The sequence below is a fragment of the Haliotis rubra genome, unplaced genomic scaffold (genome assembly GCF_003918875.1).
Source record: "Haliotis rubra isolate DU_JTF1 unplaced genomic scaffold, ASM391887v1 Scf1429, whole genome shotgun sequence".
In the NCBI taxonomy this organism is placed as follows: Eukaryota; Metazoa; Mollusca; class Gastropoda; order Lepetellida; family Haliotidae; genus Haliotis; species Haliotis rubra.
This window is the reverse complement of record NW_025765369.1, coordinates 31,741-58,627: the sequence shown is the minus strand read 5'-3', so window position 1 is coordinate 58,627 and position 26,887 is coordinate 31,741. Positions and strand designations below refer to the sequence as shown.

Below are 26,887 nucleotides of genomic sequence, written 5' to 3'. Positions count from 1 at the left end.
TCGTGTGTTGAGTCGTCATGACCTAAATCCGCCCGCCACCAAGCCAGTTAGCTGGCTGTTGACTGTGTCCTGTGAAAGACTTCAGTCTGGGTGAATAACCTGGCACATTGTTACCATAATGTGCTGACCTGGGACATTGTTACCATAATGTGCTGACCTGGGACATTGTCACCGTAATGTGCTGACCTGACACGTTACTGACTGTCCTCAGCTTATCAATGCTATCACCATTCTGCTCCTGCCTAACTGTCAGAACTCACAAAACACTATGAACCACCACGACAATTACGATCTGCAGACCTTTGTCTCCTCTGTGTGCCAAAGGCAAAGCTTAGATGGTTTGGGAAAAGATCCTTTTCCTTCAACGCAGCAACACTGTGGAATAAACTGCCTTGTGACTTGAAAAGAATTGACAATCTCCGCATTTTCAAAAGGGCTTTAAAGACCTACCTGTTTAAAAAGCTTTACATTCACCTAGTGAATGGAGGCTAGCGCACTATAAATGCACTTATTATTATTACCCCCCGCCGATTTAGTATTAGGCTCCGTCCGTACGTTCCAATTGGAATATCTTAAGATAAAGATTTTTGATTGGATTCTTTTCATATTTGGTACCTAGGTTCATCACAGTAGAAGGAAGGTGGCAGTCAGGTTTAGTGACATTGACCTTCGTTTCAAGCTCACAAGAGGACTTTAACGTTTCACCTGCACGTTAAGCTATCTCAAGAACCATTCACTAGATTTTCTTCATATACAGTACCAAGTTTTATCTAGGGAAGGCGCAGGGCCCAGTGGATTTTAATGACCTTCACGTAATTTTCAAGGTCATGGCGACACTTTGAAGATTTCGGCATGTTAAGCTATCTCAAGAACTGTTTCCTGGATTTTCTTCATATTTAACCCCGAGCTATATCTAGGGAAGGCACAGAATTTTGGTGACCTTCACTTAATTTTCAAGGTCATATACACTATGAAGAGTTCAGCATACGAACCTACATGTTATGCTTGTCAGCGCGATACCTCATTGGTGACCTTCACTCAATTTTCAAGGTCTCAGACACTTTGAAGATTTCAGCATGTTAAGATGGTCATCAAGATATTGCAAAAACATTCCGTGGATTTTCTTCATATTTGTCACCAAGCTTCATCTAGGCCCAGGGCCCAGTCACCTTTGGTGATCTTCACATAATATTTAGGGTCACGATGACACTTTGAAGATTTCAGCATGTAAACCTGAATTGTCAGCAAAATATTTTAAGAACGGTTCACTGGATTTTCTTCATAGACTTTCAAGACCTCCCTTGAATGTTTTTCAATAAGCAATTTCTTTAGTATTAGTTTTGCATATTTCATACACTGACATTCATGTCAAGGTCAAAGTCAGTGTTGAAAATATGTGTGTTTGAACAACTAAACAGCAAGATATCAAGAGGTTGACTGGTCATGTTTTTGTTGACATTTAACTTCATCTTAAACTTTCATTACTTTATAAGTTTGATTTGATAATTTGCGGCGGGGGATTATGTCACCTTAGTGATAATGCTTGTTATACAGAATTTATGTTACTGATAAAATATCAACCAACATGACATATTCGTATATGAAAACTAAAGACCACGTGAATACAGTGTTGGTCTGCTCCTGTTGTGTGGCGCCGATGTCAACATGTGTCTCTCATCATAGGAAGGCGACGGTGTAGTTGGTGTCTGGAGCGTTGCAGTCTGTAGGGTTGCGTTCGCTTGAGTCGTTGGAGGTGTCGATGTACCCGGTAGAGCCGTCGACGACGCTGTTGCTGGCACCAGAGTCGTAGGTGTTGTCGATGGCGTCTCTGGCAGTGGGATATCAGGCAGCAATAATTCCGTTAACCTTTCCATAATTTCTCTTGAGCTGCTCATCAAAAGCCTAAAAATGTCGCTTCTCATTGAGATGGTCTTTTTCGCTCCTCTTGAGTTCCAGTTAGATAGGTGTACATGCACTACACCATGGAAATAGTTAAACGACATGTAACGGCGATCGGCAAACTGCATGACGTTGTCGCTCATTTCTTTTAAGAGCACTGAGAAATTTTCAGACAGCTATGATACTATGAAAACTCGTGACACGAGCAAAAGGTCAAAGGCGGAAGTCACTACATGTAGTCTGCCTTTGATTCATCGCACGTGTGTGTACACGTGAATTTAACAAACCAATCCAGAATGTTACACAAATGTATCATATTAACTAAACGCGAATTTCAAACAGCACATCTTCCTCCGTAACAGCTGTATTTTCAACTGAAAATAAATTTGTTATGTTTATATTTAAAGACTGCGCGCTGACATTTCAACATAATAAATGAAAATATTTGGTGACAAGAAATTAGCCATACAATGCGGCAATCTGATCCTAGCATAACCTTTATCCTAGTAACGACACAATGAGTCAACTGTCAACCTGCAGACTTGGCCTCATGGATAATGTTATCATGCAGATATGATACGTCTAGATAATTCATATAAGAGTAACATGATACCTTTTTACACGAATGCATTGCAATGTACAATTTGTACATTATGTATGAAAAATGAAAGGTTTCCAATATTAATCAAGATCAACTTACCTTAATAATTTTGTAGATTGTTCTTCAGCATCGTGTTCGACTATAGTTGAGAGCACACTTTAATCCTAACATTTCCAGAGCTAATTTCCAAAAGCTCTGGAATTTCTCGGTTTTATATAAACTGTGTTTGAAATTCTCTTATAAAAGGAAGGCCACACAACTGAGTTCTAAGTCGAGGGACAGTGTAAATGCTGTCGGCTAAGACTCGAAGCTTGTAATAATGATAGCTCCATTCTTGGCGTTTCTCTTGATAGGAACACTGGTATTTCTCCTCGAGTCGGAAACCTCTGTTCAACCCCTCGCCGGGAACTCGCGTACACAACACACGTCTAAACACAGCCAGTGTTTTTTGGTTTTTGTTTTCACATTTAGAGATGCTATGAGAAGTAGCGGTGGTATTAGTAGCGGAAAAAGTAGCTTCGGTCGTAGGGGTAGTAGCAGCGGTAGAAGTAGCTATTGCAACTGTGGTAGTAATTATAATTTTGAATTTAGTGTTGGCAGTAGCAGAGAGATTAATACTAGAATCATAAGAAGCCTTTACTGTCATTGATTTGGGGATGCTGTGAGCTGGAACTTTAACAGAAAATGAGAAATTAATAAAGAAACTATGAATGAACACAGAAAACAAATCAGGAGGTAATAAGCAACTTTCCGTAGAAATCGATCAACTGTAATTTTAAAATTGTTTAGAGTCGATTGCACGTAAATATGTTTCCCCTGTTGCTGCTGTGTATGCCATAAGATATCAAATGAATACTTTCCTGATGTCATTTATTTTCCGAGGAAACGTCATCTAGTTGACACAGCAAAACACAATAAAAATTAACACAAGCGTGCATAAAATATCTTTAAAGCAGTGTTGATAGACATGTAAGCCTTACCAGCGCAGATTTGCTTGTTCACAACAATCGCTCGCCCACCCCCATGAACGTCCCCGGCAGTTTGCGTTCCCGAATGCGATTCGCTGCAAAATTGTTAGTTATAAAACAACACATTTTTTTTCAATAACCTCTAAATAGCACTTAGTCGTAAATGTCAGACTAAGTTGAGTGCATTTTATAAATCCTTACAGTAGATAATACAGAATTTATGAGCGGTTGTAAGAAAGATAGAAGCATTATCATGATAAAATGCTAACAATATCTTCACTGCGTGTTTCGAGATTAGTGTTGCAGCTTTAATCGCTGTTTATGTTGAAACTCAAATCAAAATGACTCAAAATTCATAGGATATTACTTTATTGTCTATGATAATAAATTTGTTGTTTTACGTATAGTGTACAAGTCTCTTCGATTGACCTTTCAACGTTCTTCAAGTGAAAAGATAAATGTAATCTTCTAGTGAAATCATAACATTAATAAACTGCAAATATATAAAATCAAAAAGTATGTTTTTCTTACATTTAATTCAGACACACATTGTAAACCCCAACTCAACTCAACTCATTGTTCAATGGACACAAATAATCTTCCACGTCACTTTTCTTCGTCCATTGCAAAATACTGGTGCACTAGTTCCTCTTCTGTCAAATGATGTGAATGGATGATTTTGTTCACCTTCTGTCTCGAACATACATCCGAAACATAATTCACCAGCGAGTGGTTGAATGAGTTGAGCCAATACTAAACAGTATCAGAGTGATAAGAGTTTATCAGCGTGCTTACGTTTCTGTTCTGCATCGACGTCTTCCACGCATAATGGAAATGTACTAGTCTTCTTGATGATTACTCTCTTGGCAGTCTCGTGGTGGGACAAATGACAAAGTTCAGCGACATCATGTCTCGTATATGCATAGATAACAATACAATCGTTTATGTAACTATAACATAACTACGTGACAAATCGAACATATAATAAAAATTCACTTACCTCTGCATACAGGACCAAATTGGTCAAATTGAAATTGAAGAAAGCCGAGGTAAATTTCTTTACATTCATATTTTGTGACAAAAATTGTTGTACAATTTTCATCTGAAATTTCTACATCCCAGGTTAATAGATTTACTGTTAACGTGACACAACAATTTTGAAAAGAGCAAAGTTGAATTTTCTCGTACAAGGAAACAGGATAATTATAATTTTGGGGCTGTAGCTCGTGCCACTGTCATTGGATCCAGAACAATATCTTCTCGATTGCTTCCCTAGTCTGTTCTACCCCATACCCCATGTGTCGGGCGGCGAGTTGACCAGCTCACCGTATGTAGTGACGTGACACTATTTTGTGTTGGCCCGAGCCGCGTCCAGGTCAAGTTTTGGACCTGGAAATAAAATTGTCTCCAAGCAGTTGCAGTACGAGTTACGTTACACGTTGTATTTACATTATGCTCTTTGTATATCTCACCGTCTTCAAACCTTCAGAAGACTGATCTTCAAACTCTATATGACCAACTACCAAAACCCAGTCTTATTATGGGGGACTTGCAGTGAAACAAAATGGCACAATCCGCTGGAAAAATGTCTTGTGGAGAAAGTCAATCATGCACAAGTTTGACTTCAGTTAGTCATCATAAATCTTGTGACGACAAGTGCAGGCGCGTGTTGTCTTCAGTTTCTTCCTGACGACACATTTGCCAGTGAGTGTTCAGCAAGCTTGTTCTTGCAGTGGAACAAAATGGCACAATCCGCTGGAAAAATGTCTTGAGGAGAAAGTCAGTTCTGCACAAGTTTGACTTCAGTTAGTCATCATAAATCTTGTGACGACAAGTGCAGGCGCGTGTTGTCTTCAGTTTCTTCCTGACGACACATTTGCCAGTGTGTGTCAGAAACCTGTGATATGCATATTTGAGCTTCACACCGCAATAGACACATGTGAAGAGTCCCGAACTGTCTTCCCCATTTGCATCCACTGGCAGAAACCCATAACAGCTAGTACAGATGTAGGATGGTTGGCTCATTCTGTAAAATAAATCAAACACACATAGTAACACAGAATACAATCATAATTACATGAACATACATTCTAAGTTTCAAAACGCAAAACAGAACCCAAATACACTTAAACCAATTTATCATAATAATCATGTAGCTTACCTCTAGGGCTTGTAAATTTTCACTGAAGATTTTGTATACTAGTTTGCAGAGAGACATTACCTCTCTGTAAACAGCGTTAATGGTGTTGTATATACACACCTAACTAATTGGAACAGCAGAGGGGTGAAGAAGTCAATATCCATGACCTCCGAGGTGTTCAAGTTGCTCATGGGGTTGGCGAAGGACTACATCGCTAAAGTGGAGGAATTTCAGATGCTGCAGCACCTGCCGGCTACTATCCCCGAGCCGAACATAGTACTTACACCAGCAGTTGATCCTCTCACGAGTGTGTCGTCGCAGGACACAAGACGGGCCTTCACCAACGTCACAAGCAGTGTCCCACCGCAGGCTCTAATTCCACCAACTGGACAAGGACGGCCAACGTCACCGTCTCCCATGAACCAACCAGGTAGCATGATGGCACCACCAACCCCATATGCAGGACCAGGTCGGGTGAACAGACCAACGCCATATTCACGCTGTGAGTCTTTATTCAGCAACATTGGAACTGTTGACGCTGTGTGTACTTCTATTCGAGAAAGAGTCATTTCAGTCAACACTACCTTGTAAAGATGGAAGTAGATGGGAAAACCTTTAACTGTTCCGAGCAGTATTATATGTATTGCAAAGCTTTGACATTTGGAGATACATTTATTGCTGAGCGTATTTTGAATTCAACATCTCCATCCGAACAGAAACAGTTAGGTAAACATGTGAAGAACTTTAATCCCACCGTGTGGCATACGATCAGTCCACAAGTGGTAGGAAAAGCCAATTATGCCAAATTCACTCAGTCTGAAGAACTTAAGTCTCTGTTGCTGAACACATACCCTAAGGTGCTAGTAGAGGCATCCCCATACGGCAGATTATGGGGAGTTGGACTCTCTCTATCAGATTCTAGGATTAGGAATGAATTAAACTGGCGTGGCCACAATTTGTTGGGAAAGATCTTAATGGGAGTGAGGCAGCGTATTTGCAGTGAGTATAATTAAATATATTGACTGAAGTACATAGATGACGAATTCACATTGTGTATTTCCTTATGTGGATGTTATATTTACATTTCTACGTATTGCAGTGTCAGCATCTGCCAACGGACAACCTACAGATTGGTAACCAGTAGGTCCACAGAGACGATACTGCCCGAACAGTACACGACATGGGTGTGTGCAACTACCGCTTGTGTAATTCTGAATAAAAACAACCCATTAACTTCACTCACTCACTACTGTTGTCTGTTGACCAATACGCGATCACGTGGACAGGTTCACTGACTTGGTTGACACCAAATGTACACATGATGGCGTTGTGTATCTAGTTGGAAGTTGATCTTATATGATGTTGATGAATGGAGACTAATACTGTAAACACTGTACTACCCTGTAAGAGTCTGTGGAGTCGTCTAAAAAAACACACTTACACAACACACGAGCAACATTTTTTAAACATTTTTATTAAGTTACTACAGTCGCATCAAGTTTGTAAACTGGTCATTGCGACACAGGGGCATCAAGTTACAACAAGTTACAACAACGCACTTGTAGTCGCATCAAGTTTGTAAACTGGTCATTGCGACGACACAGGGGCATCAAGTTACAACAAGTTACAACAACGCACTATCTGCTGCTTCTCCTCCGTCTATATTTCTCTTGACGTCTTCTCACTCGAAGTGTCTGTATTACATCACACAACGGAGGAGAAGCAGCAGACGGTGGTGGTGTTGCTGCTACTTCAGCAGACTTGGTGGTGACGATAGTTGTGGATGATGCTTCAGCAGACTCGGGCACGGTGGCGGCGTTAGTTGCGTCTTGGTGTTCTTCACCTTGTGCTTCAGCAGAGGCGCTTGATGCAGGTGATGGGGACATGTAATGATACGATGGAGTCGAAGAGAGGTGTGATGGGATCAATGTGATCAGGGAGATCTGATCAAGTGATGACGAGAGTGATTGAGTCTGTGTGATTCGGTCAAGGTGACATGATGGAGTCGGATCAAGGTGGCGGAGTGGAGACGGAGAGACGTAGTCAGTTGACGTTGGTGACGGAGAGACGTCGTCTGTGCGAGGGTGTGATACGGTGATCATGTGGGATCGGAGCGATGCGGCGTGATGGAGTCGGGAGTCGGACGTAGTCGGTAGATTGCGACGCTGGAGACAGGGTCAGCGAGATCTCGTCAATACGCTCATCGATACGAACATCAAGGCGTGATGGAGTGATTTGGCGTGATGGAGACGGTGGGCGTGATAGAGTCGGTGGGCGTGATGGAGTCGGTAGGCGTGATGGGGTGATTTGGTCAAGTTGGCGTGATGGAGAAGTCGGTGGTCGTGATGGAGTTGGTAGGCGTGATGGGGTGATTCGGTCAAGTTGGCGTGATGAAGACGGTGAGGAGTCACGTGATGATGCCCGTGATGATGTTACGTATATAGTTGGAAGTTGATCTTATATGATGTCGATGAATGGAGACTAATACTGTATACACTGTACTACCCTGTAACTAATACTGTATACACTGTACTACCCTGTAAGAGTCAGTGGAGACGTCTAAAAAAAAACACACTTACACAACACACGAGCAATATTTTTTATTAAGTTACTACACTAACTGTTACAAACTAAGTTACAAACTGGTCATCTGCGAGCAGTCACATAGAGTTAACAAACTGTCAAGATTGTAACTGTCATCAAGTTCCAAACTGTAACTGTCAAAAATCTGCAAGCAAGTTAAACACACTATCTGCATATCTCCGACCATATTTCTCTTCACGTCTTCGCGTACGAAGTGTCTGTATTATATCACACAAATGAGCAGCAGACTGTGGTGGTGTTGATGTTTCTTCTTCTTCAGCAGCCGCTTCGGTGGTGACGTTAGTTGCGACTTGTACTTCTTCAACTTGTACTTCAGCAGAGGTGGTCCATGAACAAGGTGATGAGACCAAGTAATGATACGATTCAAACACTGAGTTGGCTGATGGGGTCAGTGAGATCTGGTCAAGTCGATGTGATACGGTCATCAAGGCGTGATGGAGTCGGTTGGTGTGATTGGGTCGGTAGGCGTAGAGACAGAGACGTGGTCAGCAGATTGCGGCGTTGGAGACGGAGAGGTGTCCCGTGATGAGGTTGGAGAGACGTCGTCAGTAGGTCTGTGCGACAATGGTAAGCTGTCGTGTGGACTTCTTCTGAGTCTGCGTTGACGGGAACGGATTCGTGAACGGATGTTCAGAGCCCACCCAAGGATATGGCGCCGCGACGCCACGCCTACTCCGACTAGAATGACTGCAACCATCAGCGTCAGGAGCGGAGTAACCATGTCCGCTGAAAATATAAACAGATAAATACAGATATGGTTGCTATACTGATGTCTCACGTATGTAATGGCTTATGGTGGTCATAGCAAGTTGGTTCAGCACTCTGGTGTCTATGTACAGTCGCACCGCGTTAACAAGCTCGTAGTAGGTATTGAAGGATGGGTAGTGAGTGATGGAGTAGGTATTGAAGGAAGGGTAGTGGGTGTTGGAGTAGGTATTGAAGGAAGGGTAGTGGGTGCTGGAGTGGGTATTGAAGGAAGGGTAGTGGGTCTTGAAGTGTACTGTGTCGTAGCCGATGAAGACATCTGGACTGTAGTCGTAACAAGATTACGGTTAGTAATTGAACAAAATAGTAGATTCAAACGTAACTAAAAATTGTAAGTGAGTGAGTTGAGCTTTACACCGTTTTGGAGCAGGTTCGCTGACTAGGTTGACACGTGTGATCGATTCCTAAATGCACAGATCGATGCTCATGGTGTTGATCATCATGAATTGACCCATCGGACTCGATTAATACAGACTAGCAACATCTAGCAGGAATATGACTAAAAGCGTCAGAAACTCAACTCACTGACTTTAAGAAAATAAAAGTCAAGTTGTACGCTGCTCTAGTTTCAAAAGCACAAAAAACATAACATAGCAAAAGATGTGAAAGTCGGAGTATGAAAAAACACATGCCTAAAATACTCACCAACACATTGTTTTACGTTGACGATTACAACTATCAAAAGCACAAAAAACATAACATAACAAAAGATATGAAAGTCGGAGTATGAAAAAAACACATGCCTAAAATACTCACCAACGCACTGTTTTCCATTGACGATGACAATCGACGTGCATAGATAACAATACAATCGTGTATATATATACTCCTCACAAAAAATTAAGCAACAAGTGTATTTTTGGTCAGTACATATGCCTTTACTCATGATCATTACAACTTAATCAAACATAACAAAGATAAAGCATATCCACACACTTTTCCAACAAAGAAATCAAAATTCATTGAACAATAACTGACTTGCAAATCATCAAAAACAGTGTCACTGAAAAAAGCCGTGCAAAATGTGTTGCATCAGGGTATGAAAATGTCTGAAAACACTTTTACTGTCAGTTTTGAGCACTGATCCAAAGTTTAATAACGTGTATGGCCACCATTGACCTGAATACACGCTTCAAGACGTCTAGGCATTGACCAGATGAGTCTGTCTAGAGTCTGTTGTGGAATGTTCTGCCATTCTCTCCGCAATGCCTGTTCAAGCTGATCCAGAGTCTGAGGACGAACGTGGAGGCCGTACACACGCCTTCCGAGGATGTCCCAAGCATGTTCAATAGGATTCAGGTCAGGAGACCTTGCAGGCCAGTCCATATGGGTGATGTTGTTGGTCTGAAGAACATCAGTGACAACTCTTGCTCGATGTGGACGGGCATTGTCATCCATGAAGATGAAGTTAGGACCTGCTTGCTGAGCCCACGGAATGATCACAGGTGTGACAATTTCGTCTCGGTACCTCACACCTGTCATGGTACCTCGTCTGATGACCACAAGATCAGTTCGTCGTCCAACTTGGATTCCTGCCCAGATCATCAAACTCCCACCTCCATACTGATCATGTTCAGCAATCGTACAGTTGGCGTATCGTTCGTTACGGTTTCTCCACACACGAGCCCTACCACCATTGAAGTCCAGACAGAATCTTGACTCATCTGTGAAGAGAACATTACGCCAGCGATTGACTCTCCAGTTACGTCGTTGGTTAGCCCAATTCAGTCTCTGTTGACGATGGTGTGCAGGCAGTGGGATACGTTGCATTGGTCTTCGGGACCTGAGACCTTCAGCATGGAGTCTGTTCCTCACTGTCTGTGTGGAGATTCTGTTCCCAACAACTCTCTGGAGGTCATTCTGGAGAGATCTGGCTGTGGTGAACCTGTTCCGCCGGGCTAGGGTGGCCAAGTATCGGTCCTCTCTGGGAGTTGTCACCCTTGGACGACCTGAGCGTGGTCTCTCAGTCATCAATCCGGTCTGTTGGTGACGAGTGATCGCTCTGGAGATGACGCTTCGATGAACATTGAAATGGTTGGCAACAGCACTCTGGGTCTGACCCCCCTGCACCATTCCAACAATTTGAGCAACTTCAATTGGTGTCAAGTGACGCCTAGCCATTTCTCAAATGTTACTGTCAACAATTTGTCGTTGCTGGCAGTTTTAACGCAATCAGAACGCATGTGCGACGTGTATAGCACATGTGTTCCATGCATTTGTGAGTTTTGAGGGTGGTTGCGTTCAGGCGGTGCTAACAATGTTATCAGAAAAACAATATGGGAAATGCTTTCAGTTCATCAATCGTAAAGGGTTCTCCTGCATGGCTTATATGCCAAGTAATAACTTCATATACCCATGAAGAAAATATGTGGAAAAAAATACTTGTTGCTTAACTTTTTGTGAGGAGTGTATATATATAAACGATAACATATTTACGCTCCAAATGGAACATTTGATGAAATTCACTTACCTCTATGCATTCAGGATCAGTTGAGTGGTTTGGTAAACTTGAAATTCAAGAAGACCTAAGTAAATTTCTTTAAATTTGTTTTTTGTGAGACAAATTCTTGTAAAATTTTCATCTGAAATTTCTACATCCCAGGTTAGTAAATTTACTTTTAAGGTCACAGAACAATTTTGCAAAGGACAGAGTTGAAGTGACTCATACAACGAAAAAGGATAATTATTATTTTGATGTAATACAAGTTTTGAAAAAATAAATGTGAAGGTATCTGTCAAATGTTCGAATGAAATATGCGCAGAACAAAAGATATTCAATGGTTTGCTTTAACTATAGCGAAATCATATCCCAAAGCAGAAGGTGAAATAAATAGATAAGCCATAGCGTTTGATCAATAGTTTCAAAACATAACATAATAACAAAAGATATGAAAGTCTGGATATGAAAAAAAATAAAATAAAAAATAAAATGAATAATAATAATAATAAGCATCTAGTTCATGTGACAATAACTTAAGCTTGGTTTCAGCCAAGATAGCCGATGCTTAAGCGACTTCAATGTAACTATGTCATATAGACGCGACAAATGAGATAGTTCCGTGACATTGTGTCTCGTATATGCATAGATAACAATACAATCGTGTATATATATATATAAACGATAACATATTTACGCTCCAAATGGAACATTTGATGAAATTCACTTACCTCTATGCATTCAGGATCAGTTGAGTGGTTTGGTAAACTTGAAATTCAAGAAGACCTAAGTAAATTTCTTTAAATTTGTTTTTTGTGAGACAAATTCTTGTAAAATTTTCATCTGAAATTTCTACATCCCAAGTTAATAGATTTACCGTTAACGTCACACAACAATTTTGAAAAGAGCAAAATTGAATTGTCTCATACACGGAAAAAGAATAATTATGTTGGTGTGTTACAAGTTTTGAAAAAATAAAATCAAAGGTATCTCTCAAATTTTCGAATGAGATATGACTAGAACAAAAAGATATTTTATCGTTTCCGTTAGCAGAAGGTGAAATCAATAGATAAGCCTTAGCGTTTGACCAATATGATTTTATTCACTTCTTATATACAGGAAAGTCGCAGCTTTGAAAATGAGAATCGTGAGATATATTTCTACAAAACTACAAGTCGTGAAGGGTGTATATTCAAAGGGATTGCAAGACAGAAAATAGTGAAAAGATCGTTATGCCCGAGTTATTAATATACTGTCCACATGTTTTAAGAAGTTATGAACATTCAAATGACTGATATCAAAACCTTGGTGATAGGTAGGTCAGTGAAAACACTGTTCGTGATGGAAAGTGTTTCAACTTTAATTAACCTCACGCGTTCATACTAACTGAATAGCTCAGTCACTTGATGGTGGGGTAAGAGACTGCAGATACCTCAAGGGACTTCTTTTGTCTGTCTTGCGGTGCACCTGCGCTTTAACCACCTGTGAATGTGGTTGTGTGACTGCCTGTGACGAACATGACGGCGTTGGTTGTCAGGTTTCTTCAATGGCATCGTCATTCCAGGTCGGAGGTGTAGCGTGGGAGGTTTCTTTGTTATTCACAGTCAGGAACTTGTTCATGCGACGCTCCACCATTTCCGTGAACTGACGTTGACTCGCTTCTCTGTCTTGATTTCGACTGCGTCCAGCACGATGGAGACAAGCGATGGAAATCCTTTTCCTGTATATGGTGATCGGTATCTGTGACTTGCCCTGAAACGATAAATACTTTAGTGATTCAAAGGGGTAATATGGTGAACATAAACCTTCTTGAGGAAACTATGTAAACCTGAAAACAAATCTAAGTAGAAAATCTAAATATGATATTCTTCTATCACTTATGAAACGTCATGTTATGAAGCCCACCCTGTCAGAACCATTATGGACTAGTGCGCATGAGTCAACATGACATAACACATATGCCATGATTAGAATGTTAAGGTTAAACAACTGATTCGATTGATAATTAAGCCGGACTGTCGAGTATATTCATACATTACCTTGTAAGTGATCCAATTCCAATTCTAAAGTGTTGTCGTCGCTGGTGGATTCCAGATCGATTGAGGAGTAGGCTGAGAAATTAACAAATTGTAGAAAAGATTAGTTGTGATATTAAAATGTGAATGCACGATTCAACAATAATAGGATCATCCGAAGCCTGTCTGTTGCGTAATATATTTTTAATTTGTAAACCATAACAATATTACAGATGCTCAAAGCATAGCACCAATTATCTTCATTCACTTTTTACTAATAAAGAACCGCTTGATCCGGTTTTGGTGTGTGACAGGGATATATCCTACACATTCTCAGACATGGTCGTCTTGTTAAACATGCTCTCCCATTCGACGCTCCAGGTTACTTGAAGCTCTTTAACTATACCTCATTTGAAACAAAGGCAGCACTACAATATCAGACAGTTCTGTTTCATTATCACTTTTAAGTGTGCATGGGTCATTTGTATTGACACATGTTAATTTAGATTTAATCGATTTTCTTACATAAACAATTGCGAATATGAAACATAAAATGAAATACCTGCTGCAAGGTCCAGCAGAGGTATTGAAGGTATAATTAGTGGTGGATGTAACAGAGTGAGTAAACGTGTTGGTAGATGACGAGGGTTGATTTGTGATTGAGAAAGTAGTAAACGGAGATGTGGACGTGCTAGCGGTGGATGAAGAGGTGTAGGTGTAGGTGACTCGGCGGTGGATGGAGTGATTGATGTGTGAGGAATAGGAGGAGATGTGGGTGTGTCAGCAGTGGATGAAGAGGTGGGTGTGTGAGGAGTAGGCGAGGATATGGGTGTGTTAGGAGTAGGCGAGGATGTAGGTGTGCTAGTAGTGGATGGAGAGGAGTTTGTTAATAGACTTGATATCGGTGACTGAAATTTAACAGTAAAATAAAAGTGAAATTTGCGCAATAAATGAAAACCAAGTGCGAAATTTGTGTTATGAACTTATTTTAGTAAGTTTTGTTTCTGAAATAAATTTAGAATGGTCAATATTACACCATTTGAAATGTTGAAACAAATTTTGAATTCTAGAACTGTGATGCGATACGTATTAAATCGACTATTCTAAATATATCTCAGAAACATTTGCTATAAAGCTAGTTATCCAGTCTCTTTTGTAAAGTAATTTACTTCAATGGACCTTGAGAAGACCTTTAGTGAAGCGGTATTGTTTACTTATCCGAGTTTAGTTAACCAGACTCTAATAGTGATAATTAATGAAGAAATTTGCCGGGACCATATAAAAGTGTTTACTTATCCGGTCTGTTTAGCTAAGCGGTCTTTACTTAGGCAGTGTCCTATATCGAACATACATATACAAACTCTCTTACAGCGAGAAAACGAGTAAATGAAATGTGTAACCCTCATATTGAATAGCGTGTGAGTCTTACAACATGAATGTGCAGAGCAACGCGAGTATATCACCCTCATAATTAAGGGTATTATCTGTTATGTAAAAGCGAGCCTCCGCTTGGAAGCTCTTTTTCGTGTTTGTGTGTGTGTGTGTGTGTTTTACACATCTGGGTTCAAGCAAACCAGACTTGTAGACATGGACACCCTCTCATTTAAATATCGTAAGTGACACCATACATGATGTGCGAAATCTGTTCTGTTTATGGTTTTGTAAGGGCAATGACTGCATGAGTATTGTCTTCGTGTTACAGTTGACGAATCAATTTGTTTAACTTGAACAGGATTCATGGCTATAAGACTATTGAAATCTACAAACCATGGTAATTCATCCTGTTCACTATCATTCGAAGTAGTAGAAGAAACGATGTTGCTTTGAGAAGCCATGTCGAATAAAATGGCTGGAAATTACTACTCTTATATACGTCATACGGTCACAGTGGAATGTTTGTTCTTAGACATCACGTTGTGATGATACGTATTACATGTTATATTTCTTTGATTATTAACATACATACTATAGACAGAAGACGACATTCTGTAATTCGTAATATTAACAAGTCTGACCTCATATAAAATGAACAGTATGTTACAATTGCTCATTGTTCATAATAACCCATAGTGAGTATTATTCGCTGAGACAGTGTGTAAAACATTTTCCACAGAAATCAGCAGACAAGAGTAGGTAATAAGTAATCTGCCATACACATACAATAGCATTCGTCATACCCACACAAAAGAATTCCTCACCCAAACAATAGCATTCCTGAACCAAACAAAAGAAATTCCTACAGGCTCAGCCTTAAAGAATGTAGGTTCATTACATTATGAATGACATTCCATAGGTTCAGTTGTTACAACAAAAGAAATTCCTACAGGCTCAAAAGAAATTCCTTAAGGAGCATAGAGCAGGACAAAGACATTCCTTAAGGAGCGTAGGAGTAACCATAGAGGTGAAACGTCATTCCTACAGCTGCCCCTCAGGTATATACAGGTGCGCTAACTCACATTCCATAAGTGCCACATTTACACAATACACATTCCTTCTATACAAAACCAAATTCTTATCTTAACAAATTTCAAATATTATCACAGAATTGTTTATAATGACATCACATATTTGCATCTATTTCAATCGCTTGAAGCAAAATTCTCATCATTCCATATCTCTTAACCAATCAAACTGAATGTGTATTACACATAAACCAATCAGACAAACCATTCTCTACAATCCTATCTTACACTCAAACGTTTTAGCAATTTCAAATCAGTTTTATCACCAACTTGGGGCAAGAAGGTGTTGAAAATCGTCTATCTCCTACATATTCTCTATGATGGCACAGAAAAGTGTGGATGTGAAACGTGTTGCTTTTTCCTCAGAGGAGACATTTGATGATACATTTCTGAAAGTAAAGGATATTCTTGATAGTCAGGTTTATCTACATGAAGTTATGATGAGATCGAGTGAGTTGTACAAAACCATCTATATGGATATGTTGGAGAAGACCAAAGCCTTAGAAGGGGAAACTTCAACCAATGTCACCTGCTTTCTTGAAATGGTTGACGGATTACACTCATCTCATAGGATCTTTCTCCTCTGCTCAAGAGCAAACTTCAGAGACAGCAACAACACAGAAAACAGTTGTTGCTAAGAAAAAGAAGAGAAGCAGAAAAATGGAGGATGATCTGTTTCAGCCCAGTGTGAAGAAACCAAAGAAACAGCAGGTTAAGAAAGCAAAGTAAGTATATATTTGTGTTACATGCGACTGTGTTCTATCTATTTAATTTGTAACATCAACAATTTTTGTTATATATTCATATCTTTTTCTTTTCTTTTTGTTGGTAGGGTAATGGACAAGAACTCAAGTCAACCATCGCTTGTTATAGAACCTATTTCACCTCCTCCAACTGAAGCTAACCTGGATGTTTCCAGTGAAGTCAACTCGTTTGTGGATGAAGACACTCTCGTAGCCGACTGTCAATCTACTACCCCAAACGACTGGTGGCAGGATTACAATCAGCTTATGGAAGATATTGAGCAACAAGAGTCAAATGCAGTAGAGGATGATCCTTATGAAGAACACAAACTAACTCCTCTTCAAAAGAATTGTAGTGTATGCTGTCATAATAATATGTTGCGATATATCAGTTGCAATAGTGGACAGGTTCGGTGTCATGTATGTTGTATGGATCTGATGAACTGTATGTGTTATCATGATCCAGAGGGATGGTGGATGACATGATATCTCAGGACTTTCATGGACATATCCTCACAGTATAAGTTGTTGCATTCCAACAGAAGACATATGACTGAGATGACGATCATTGGTTCTTATCTTATTGTGTATGATGATTGCTATGTTCAACTGATGTTGTTATGTATAGAATTTTCTGTGGTGAAATAAATTCTGTTCACTTCTTTTTTAGTTGTATAAAATCTTGTTCAACACATTGCCTTGTTTCAATTCATCATGAGTTCTCGAAAGAAGAACAGTGCATTAGAAAAGTATTATTTCAACCCACAAAACCCAGGTGCTTTCTATGGTCCATCTAAACTGCGTGATGAATTGAAAAAAAACAAGCAACACAATATCAGGTTGAGGAAGGTGAAACGGTTTGTGAATGAGCAAGATGCTTACAGTTTACACAAACCAGTTAGACATAAATTTAAAAGGATGAAAGTAAGAGTTAATACAATGAATGAAATGTTTGATGCAGATTTAGCAGATATGACAAGGTACATGAAATGGAATGATGGTGTCAGATATCTGTTGGTAGTCGTGGACATTCTTTCACGCTATGCTTTTGTCTCGCCTTTGGAGAATAAGAGACCGCTTAAAGTGGTGAAATCTTTCAAAAAGATACTCAAATCAAGACGAGCAAAGAAAGTTCGTACTGATGCAGGATCTGAGTTTCGAGGAGAATTTGAATCATTTTTGAAAAAGGAAAACATCACCCACATCATCACACGTAATGAAAACATTAAAAGCAATTATGTGGAACGTTCAACAGAACACTGAAATCTTTGATCACGCGTTATATGACACATAACAACACCAAAGAATACCTTTCTATATTGCCTCAACTGGTACAGAATTACAATCACACTTTACATTCATCACTGCCTTATTTATCACCAGCACAAGTGAATAAAAGCAATGAATTGAAAGTATGGCATCACCTATATGTCAAACCTTTGAGGAAACACCTCAAGAGTAAATCCAAGTATGTAGTGAAGAAATTCAAATATAAGGTTGGAGATATTGTTCGCATTCCATATCTGAGGAAACCATTCAGTAAAGAACTTGATTTACGCTGGACTCAAGAATTGTTCAAAATAGCTCATCACTACAAAAGGCAAGAAATACCCTTGTACAGAATTAGAGACTTTCATGATCAACCAATTAAAGGAACATTTTATACTCAAGAACTTCAAAAAGTAAACAAAGGTGAGGACATTGAGTGGCAGGTGGAAAAAATCCTGAAACGTCAACGTAGAGGAGGTAAAACCTATGTTCTTGTGCGATGGTTAGGATGGCCAAGTACGTTTGATTCTTTTGTGGAGGAAAGTCAGTTGAAATATTTGTGATGGAGAAATATATTTTCCTTAAGTCTTCAGATTCAAAAGAAAACTATTATAAGGACAACAGCCCCTATCATTTCCGTGTGAAACTGAATCAAAGACTGGTGTTGGATGGATTTTGGGTTGTTTCATTAACAGAGTTGAATTTTGGGAAACTGACTGATGTGGACAAAATCCAAGATCCATATGTAAACATACTGTGCAACTTGTGTGATAGTTCACTGGTAGGAGATGCTCAGTTACCATTGCTGAGATGCATTGACTTGAGGTTGGGACCTAACTTCACTTTTGCAAACGAATATAATATTCATGTGGTATTGAAAGAATCACCTGTCATAGAAATTGTTATAAAACCCAGTGATGAAGTGGCCTTGTCATTCTTGAGTGAGGAGACTAGTGCAACACTTCACTTACAGCGATATCCATTTGCAAGTTAAGATGGAAGACTATCCTCTCTATGTACCTCACTATGAAAATTGGAAACATTACTTCAAGAAACTGAGCACAAGTCACCAGCAATACCACAATGGAAAATTATCAGCTAAAGTAATACCATCTCATACAGTGAAAAGAAAAGAAGGACCTTCAGTTGAAAGCACAAAGAAAATATCTCCTTTCACGAAGCAAAGAAGAGGGTTGCAAGTCTAACTGCAGCCCCTTCAGCCATCACCTACTCTGCTGCTGTCTCCCGTCCTACCATCACTACTGCAACCATCTCATGTCAGACCGACCTGACATGGGTCACGTCTTCTCAGCCAACTGAACTCAACACAACTCAGCCTATCTCAGCCACTCCATCTCCAACGCCAAAAGTCAAAACTTCTGAATCACAAACGCCGGAACAAATGCCAAAACCAGAGACAGAAACTGCGCAGAAAAGGGAAAAAAGAGGCTAGAGAGACTAAAGCAACTCGAACAACCGCCAAACACAAAACCAAAGGCCACCTCTCCCTCAGAGGCCCCCATCGAGGTCCATAACTCCTTTGGCCCTCTGGATATGGAGGTAACTCCATCTCCACCAGACACCAATAAGAGTTCATCAAACGCTTTCTCGCTCACGTGACATGTCACCAGTGGAAGCACCATGAATCCACAAAACATGATCCAATGGAATTGCAGAGGACTTAAGAATAATTATAATGAATTACAGTTATTGATTCAAGACTTCAAACCATCTGCGTTTTGTCTCCAAGAAACCTACCTAAAAGGACCGATAAATTTGACATCCGTCGGTACAGTCCCTACCACTCCTTTTCTCCTCCCGGTGTAAAAGCTACAGGAGGCACTTCTATCCTGGTGAGGCAGGGCATCCTCCATAGCCCTGTTCCACTTAACACCAACCTACAAACTGTTGCTGTCCGCATAACTCTGAACATAGGGTTTACACTATGTTCCCTCTATCTCCTCCCACCTCAACTGTCCGCCTATCAGATCTTCAGAACTTATACGATCAACTCCCAAAACCCTGCATAATCATGGGCGACTTCAACGGCCATAACCCCCTATGGGGGAGTAATGATACAAATAGTAAGGGAAAGATCCTTGAGGAGTTTCTCTCCAATAATGATGTATGCATCTTCAACGATGGATCAAACACCTACCTCCATCCTGCCACTGGATCATACTCTGCTCTCGATCTATCACTTACAGATTCTAATCTTTTAAATGAGTTTGAATGGTCGGTCCATGACGACCTTTGTGGAAGCGACCACTTCCCAACAATTCTTACTCCTATCAACCCCACGGATGAACCACCATCAACAAGATGGAACTTTACTAAGGCCAACTGGCCCTTATTCCAAACCCTATGTTCAGAAAAACTTAAGCCGGACAACTTCAGGAATGTTCCTGACCCCATGGAACTATTTTCAGACGTCCTAAATGCCATCGGAGACAAAAGTATTCCTAAGTCCTCTGCAAACCGCAAGACATACGCAAAAACCATGGTTTGATACAAACTGCAAACAAGCTAGGAAAAATAGGAAGAAGGCGGAAAAATATTTCCGACAACATCCTACAGTGCATAACCTGAATGCTGTTAAAATGACAAATGCCAGGGCAAAACGTACCTTCAAACAAACTAAACGCCGGTCATGGAGGAAATATGTGTCCAAAATCAACTCCCGCACACCCATGTCCAAGGTGTGGAACATGATTCAAAAGATCAAGGGCAAAGGGTCAAAATCAGGAGTTCACCACCTGAAAGATGGTGACTCCCTTCTAACAAATAAATCTGAAATTGCAAACAAACTCGGCGAAACTTTGGCAAACCACTCCTCCTCATCAAATTATAACCCTCAGTTCCAGAGATATCAAACCCATCAAGAAAAGAAACCAGTCAATTTTAACTCTGATAATGGGGAGGATTACAACGAAACGTTTTCCCTCCATGAATTACGTACTGCCCTAGGACAAGCTCATGATACTGCGGCAGGAGCTGATGAAATCCATTATCAGCTTCTGAAACACTTATCAGCTTCCCTGACATAGGCCTGGAAACACTCCTAAATATATTTGATGACATCTGGACATCCGGACACTTTCCCCCTTCATGGCACAATGCCATTATCATCCCTATACCAAAACCCGGTCGCGATCATACTGATCCCTCAAACTACCGTCCTATATCACTAACTAGCTGCGTTTGCAAAACCATGGAGCGCATGGTCAACAATCGATTAATCTGGTACCTGGAGACCAATAACCTCCTCAGTGACCTCCAATGTGGTTTCCGAAAAAACCGAAGTACCATTGACCATCTGGTGCGTCTGGAATCATTTATCAAAAACTCCATTGTCAACAAACAACATGCAGTATCTATCTTTTTCGACTTAGAAAAGCATATGATACAACATGGAAACATGGTATCCTAAAAGATTTACACGAGTTTGGATTGAGGGGTAGACTACCTCAATTCATATCTCGGTTTTAAATAACAGACAATTTCAAGTTCGGTGGGTTCCACACTGTCTGACTATTTCCACCAAGATCAGGGCGTCCCCAAGGCAGCATCCTGTCTGTCACACTTTTAGCATCAAAATTAACAGCCTCACTAACGTCCTGAACAGTTGCGTTGATGGGTCCCTTTTCGTGGATGACTTCAATATCTCATGTCGTGGTAAGAACATGCATGCAATAGAAAGGCAGCTACAACTCTGCCTTAACAAAATCCAAAATGGGCCAATGAAAATGGTTTTAAGTTTTCAAAATCCAAAACAAATTGTATTCACTTTTGTCGTAAATACAAACCACACAAGGATCCAGACCTAACTTTAGATGGTACTCCCATCAAGGTAGTAGAAGAGGCCAAATTCCTTGGACTCATATTCGACCGCCACCTGACATTCTTACCACACATAAAATATTTGAAAACCAAGTGCTTGAAGGCTCTAGACTTGCTAAAAGTAGTTTCAAATACAGAGTGGGAGGGGATCAGACCACCCTCCTTCACTTGTACAGATCATTAGTTCGCAGTAAACTAGATTATGGCTCCATTGTCTACGGTGGAGCCTGCAAAAGCAATTTAGAAAAATTAGACTCTATCCACCACCAAGGACTGAGGCTCTGCCTGGGAGCTTTTAGGACCTCTCCGGTAGACAGTCTATATGCAGAGGCCAATGAACCTTCCCTTGAACAACGCCGCATTAAACTCTCACTGCAGTATATCACTAAATTACGTTCAAATGAGTCCAATCCAGCATACAATTGTGTTTTCAACCCGCTCTATGAAAACTTATTTCCCAAACTGCCAAGCCTGGTTCCACCACTTGGAATCAGGATCAAACCACATAACTGCAGCTAAAATTGATCTCGACATCATTGCACCATACCGACTTCTATCCTCACCACCATGGCAAATGGTGAAACCACAGGTCAATCTCACCCTCACCAAACTCAAAAAGTCTGAAACTAATCCCTTGGTGTTCCAACAGGAATACAACCAGTTACGTTCTATGTATAACACTCACAGATCCATTTTCACAGACGGATCCAAGGACGATGGCCAAGTTGCCAGCGCTACAGTCATTGGAGCCAAGACTGTCTCCCTCTAGGATCCCCGACAACAGTTCCATTTTCACCGCTGAAGCCAAAGCTATCTTCTCAGCTTTGACCTACATTCAACAGCAAAATCAGTCCAAAAACTTCATCGTATTTACAGATTCATTATCCTGCCTTCAAGCACTTCTAAATGTGACTTCAAGTCACCCAATCATCCTGGACATATTAGAACTGTACAACGACCTTTCTACTGGCCAATATGACATCATCCTCTGCTGGTTGCCGGGTCACGTCGGCATAGCAGGTAACACTAAGGCCGATGCTGCAGCAAAAGCAGCTCTCGAAAAGCCCCTATCTCCACTGCTAATCCCATACAGTGACTTCAAACCCACTATCAAAAGCTATACTCGGGACCTGATGCAAAAAAAGGTGGGACACTCAAGTAGGAAGAAACAAACTCCATGAACTGAAGCCAACAATCGGTTATACCTACTTGGGTTGCCAGTCAAGACGTGATGAGGTAATTTTACGACGATGTCGTATTGGCCACAGTCGATTTACACATGACTATCTGCTGAAAACGGATGGGGATGGACCACCCATGTGTGTCTCTTGCAATGAGGTGTTCACCGTCAAGCATATTCTGCTTGAATGCATGGACTTATCGCCTGCAAGGGACTCACATTATGAAGCAACAAACCTAAAAGATCTGTTCTCACGCGTGAGCGCCCCATCTGATACTGAACTACCTGAGGGAAGTTGATCTGTATCATAAATTGTAACTGTGAAATGTAACAACCATAAATTGTAACTATGAAATGTAACAAACCGCCTGCCTTTAAATTTGATGTTATGACTTTTTCTGCTTTTGAATGACAATGTAATCAATAAATGTCTTTGAAACAAAACTCATTCCGAGTATGTACTTACAATATTTACTAATGCAAACTTGTTCCCGTCACTATATGGCTGGAAAAATGCCGATGTGACGTAAAGCCCAACTCAACTCAACTCAACTCTTTTTTCGCTTCCAAGTTACACAACAACCACAGAGATGTTCTATTTCAACGATGTACGTCCATTAAGCCAAATCAACGACTCGTCACCATTGGAATTTGCTATCCCTAATCAGGGTAGCGAGTACATTGATTTGAAGAGAACAAGACTACATGTGAAACTTAAAGTGGTGCATGACGATGTTACATCATCTCCACTGGCTGAGGATGAGAAAGTGGGGCCTATCAACTTGTTTTTACAGTCCCTGTTCTCTCAAGTGTCGGTGTCCCTGGGAAATCAATTGGTATCGAGTGCAAATAATCACTATCCCTATAAAAGCATGTTAAAGACATTGTTGAATTATGGAGCAGACGCCAAAAGTTCACAGTTAACATCACAGTTGTTCTATAAAGATACTGGTAATGACAATGATGACATCGAATCAACTGATGCTGTTGCTGGTGGTAATGATGGATTGTTGAAACGTGGTGACTACATTGCTAAAAGTCAAGAGATCACAATGGTTGGCAATTTGTTTGAAGATGTGTTCAACATGGATCGTTATTTGATTAATGGAGTAAAATTGAATGTAACCTTGTACAGAACCGATCCTCAGTTTTGTCTTATGAGTGGAGTTGCTAATACTAAATACAAAATAAGCATTTTAGATGCGTCACTTAAAGTGTGTTATCTGAAAGTGAACCCAGCTTTAATTCTGGCTCATAACACCTTGTTTGAAGAAAAGACCAATGGGAAACCAAACAATGCACTGTATCCCTATGTGAAGACAGAAGTCAAATCAACCACTATTCCTGTGTCTACTGAATCATTCACAATTGAGAATATCTCAAATCCTGTTGCCCATCGATACACAGTTGCATTTGTTGAGAGCAGTAGTATGACCGGTTCTTTGGTGAAGAACCCATACAACTTTAAATTGAGTATGATCAAAAAGGTTACTCTGAATGTCAATGGTGTCAGTCTCCCTGGGAGATCATCCAGTGCAGATGATGCAGATACCTATCTGAATCTGTTTGATGGGGTGAATGTAAAAAGAGAAAGTAAAGGTAACTTCATCAGCAGAAAAGAATTTTTACTTGGAAGTGCCCTTTTTGTGTTCGAACTGAACGAAACTGGCACTGAACATCTCAGTCTAGTACGACGGGGAAATGTATCACTAGAAATTCAGTTCAATGCAGCCTTAACCAAATCACTGAGTTGTATTGTCATGACAGAAAGGACCTCACGCATAGAAATTGACCAAGCCAGGAATGTGTATGTCAAGTGAAGAAGATGAGAGCCTCTGAATTGTTATGTGCTATTCAATGCGATCCTGTGCTTAGAAACCATGTCTTAGGAGTGTATGCTAGAGACATGTTACCTGTGCTTACATCTTCAATGTTGATGAGAGGTGTTGGTTTAATTGTTAATACTGATGTGAGAAGTAAAGATGGCCGTCATTGGGTTGCTATGTATTTGAAAGGAAACAGAGCAGAACTGTTTGACAGTCTAGCTGAACCTATCAGTACAACATTTGATGACTATTTAAAGTCATATGTTCAATTCTACACCTGCAGTACCATACCTTTACAATCAGTAGATTCAAATGTCTGTGGATCATATTGTCTGTATTATCTGTTGTGTGCATTTAAAGCTAACTGGACTTTGCACCACTTTTATCATCAGTTTGATGTAAAAAACTTGAATTGGAATGATATGATTGTATCACGATATATTTGTCACTATTTTAAATATTGTACTCCTTCCTGTTTTCAATGAAACTATGTGTTATAGTTGCATGGAACGAAAACATTTAATAAAAAGTAGTTTAGTTTAAATCCTGTAGTTGTTCTTTGTATGAAAACGTAATCATGTGAGGTTTTAACTCACTAGTACAATACATTGGTGAGGTGTGCAGGTCGTCATGGAAGAATGTCTGTTACCCTTTCATACGCCTACTACAATTTCTGTAGCTGGTGGATCCTCTAGTGGTAAAAGTGTTTGGACTGCTCGTCTTATAAAACAAGCAGATACCATGTTTGATCCACCACCTCACTTGATTATTTACTGTTATGTTGTGTGGCAAGACATTTATTCAGAGCTTGAAAAAAGTGTTTCCAATATTAGATTTCAAGATCACTTGCCTACTGAAGAGGAACTGAAAGCTTATTCTCATGAATCAGACAAACAATGTTTACTTGTCCTGGATGATTACATGCAACAAATGTGTAAAAGTCCTTTGATTTTAGATCTGTATACCACACTATCGCATCATTTAGGGATTACAGTGATCAACATTATGCAAAGTGTCTACCCTAAAGGCGAATATGCAAGAACAATGTCACTGAACACACATTACTTTGTCTTGTTGTCCAATCCACGTTCAGCACATGAATACAAGATTTTAGCATCGCAAGTATTTCCAGGTCAAGCTACGTATTTTGCTGAATCGTTTCAAGATGCAGTAGGAGGAAAGAAATATGGTTATCTTGTCTTAGATGTGTCACCTTATGCTGATGAACAGTATGGACGTTTACGAACCAACATATTTACTGACGATGAGATGTGTACAGTCTACCTACCACAGAAATAGCTTCACTAAATATACACATACATGCCTGTGATACCTCATTTCGTTTACAACCACTGAACTGAACAGAGCTATGGATGTTTGTGGACACTTTGATTTGGAGACCGATTGTGTTGGTGTAACACATAATTCTCCTGATGGAAAAAAGTTTACTGATAGACTGGCTTCATTCAAGACTTGGCCAGTACAAATGAAACAGTCACCTAAAGTCATGGCTGAAGCTGGATTTATTTACACGGGACAATCTGATAAAGTCTACTGTTTCCAATGTAGACTGCGAGCCCATTCCTGGATACCAGATGATGATCCTCTGATTGAACATTTCAGACTGTCTCCACATTGTGGTTATATCAACATGATAGCAGCTCCGAAACATACAACTATGAATTCATCATCATAGTTTTCTATATAACAACCAGTTCACTTTACTTCAGTCATTCTACAGTTGGCTCGCCTCCTTTAGCAAACAAAATGTATGCAGTGAAAGAAAGGAATTGTTTGTTTGACATTATTGAAAAACACAGAAAGAATGGTACAACATTGAATGAAACAGCTTCTAGAATGTTGTTTACAGTGTCAGTGTGGGGAGACGATTATGCTGCTTTACAAATAGAAGATCGCTATGACTCATGGATGGAAGTCATTAAAGACTTGTTGTGGAATAACAGACTGTGCCCCAACATACTGGATGAAGATATATGGACAGATGGAAGGGTAGATTACGAATGCTTCAGTAGCGAAAATGACCGAACGGTTGCTAATAATATTTTCCAAAAGGCTATGACTTTACAAGATTATGAAGACACAAAACACAGTACCTCTGTGTCTGTTAAGGGTGAAGA

At 40.1% G+C, this 26,887-nt stretch overlaps 2 protein-coding genes across 2 annotated transcripts; both read left to right on the top strand.

Moving 5' to 3' along the window:
• Positions 1–5,023: 5,023 nt before the first annotated feature.
• LOC124269191 lies at positions 5,024–6,846 on the top strand. The gene is made up of 2 exons (XM_046704202.1): positions 5,024–6,110; positions 6,708–6,846. The coding sequence occupies exons 1-2, from the start codon at positions 5,771–5,773 to the stop codon at positions 6,743–6,745; spliced, it is 378 nt and encodes a 125-aa protein (XP_046560158.1). The 5' UTR covers positions 5,024–5,770; the 3' UTR covers positions 6,746–6,846.
• Positions 6,847–23,513: 16,667 nt separating this feature from the next.
• LOC124269199 (uncharacterized protein F54H12.2-like) lies at positions 23,514–24,743 on the top strand. Its single transcript, XM_046704205.1, has one exon. It carries the CDS (start codon positions 23,514–23,516, stop codon positions 24,741–24,743), a length of 1,230 nt encoding a protein of 409 aa, XP_046560161.1.
• The last annotated feature ends 2,144 nt before the right edge of the window (positions 24,744–26,887 follow it).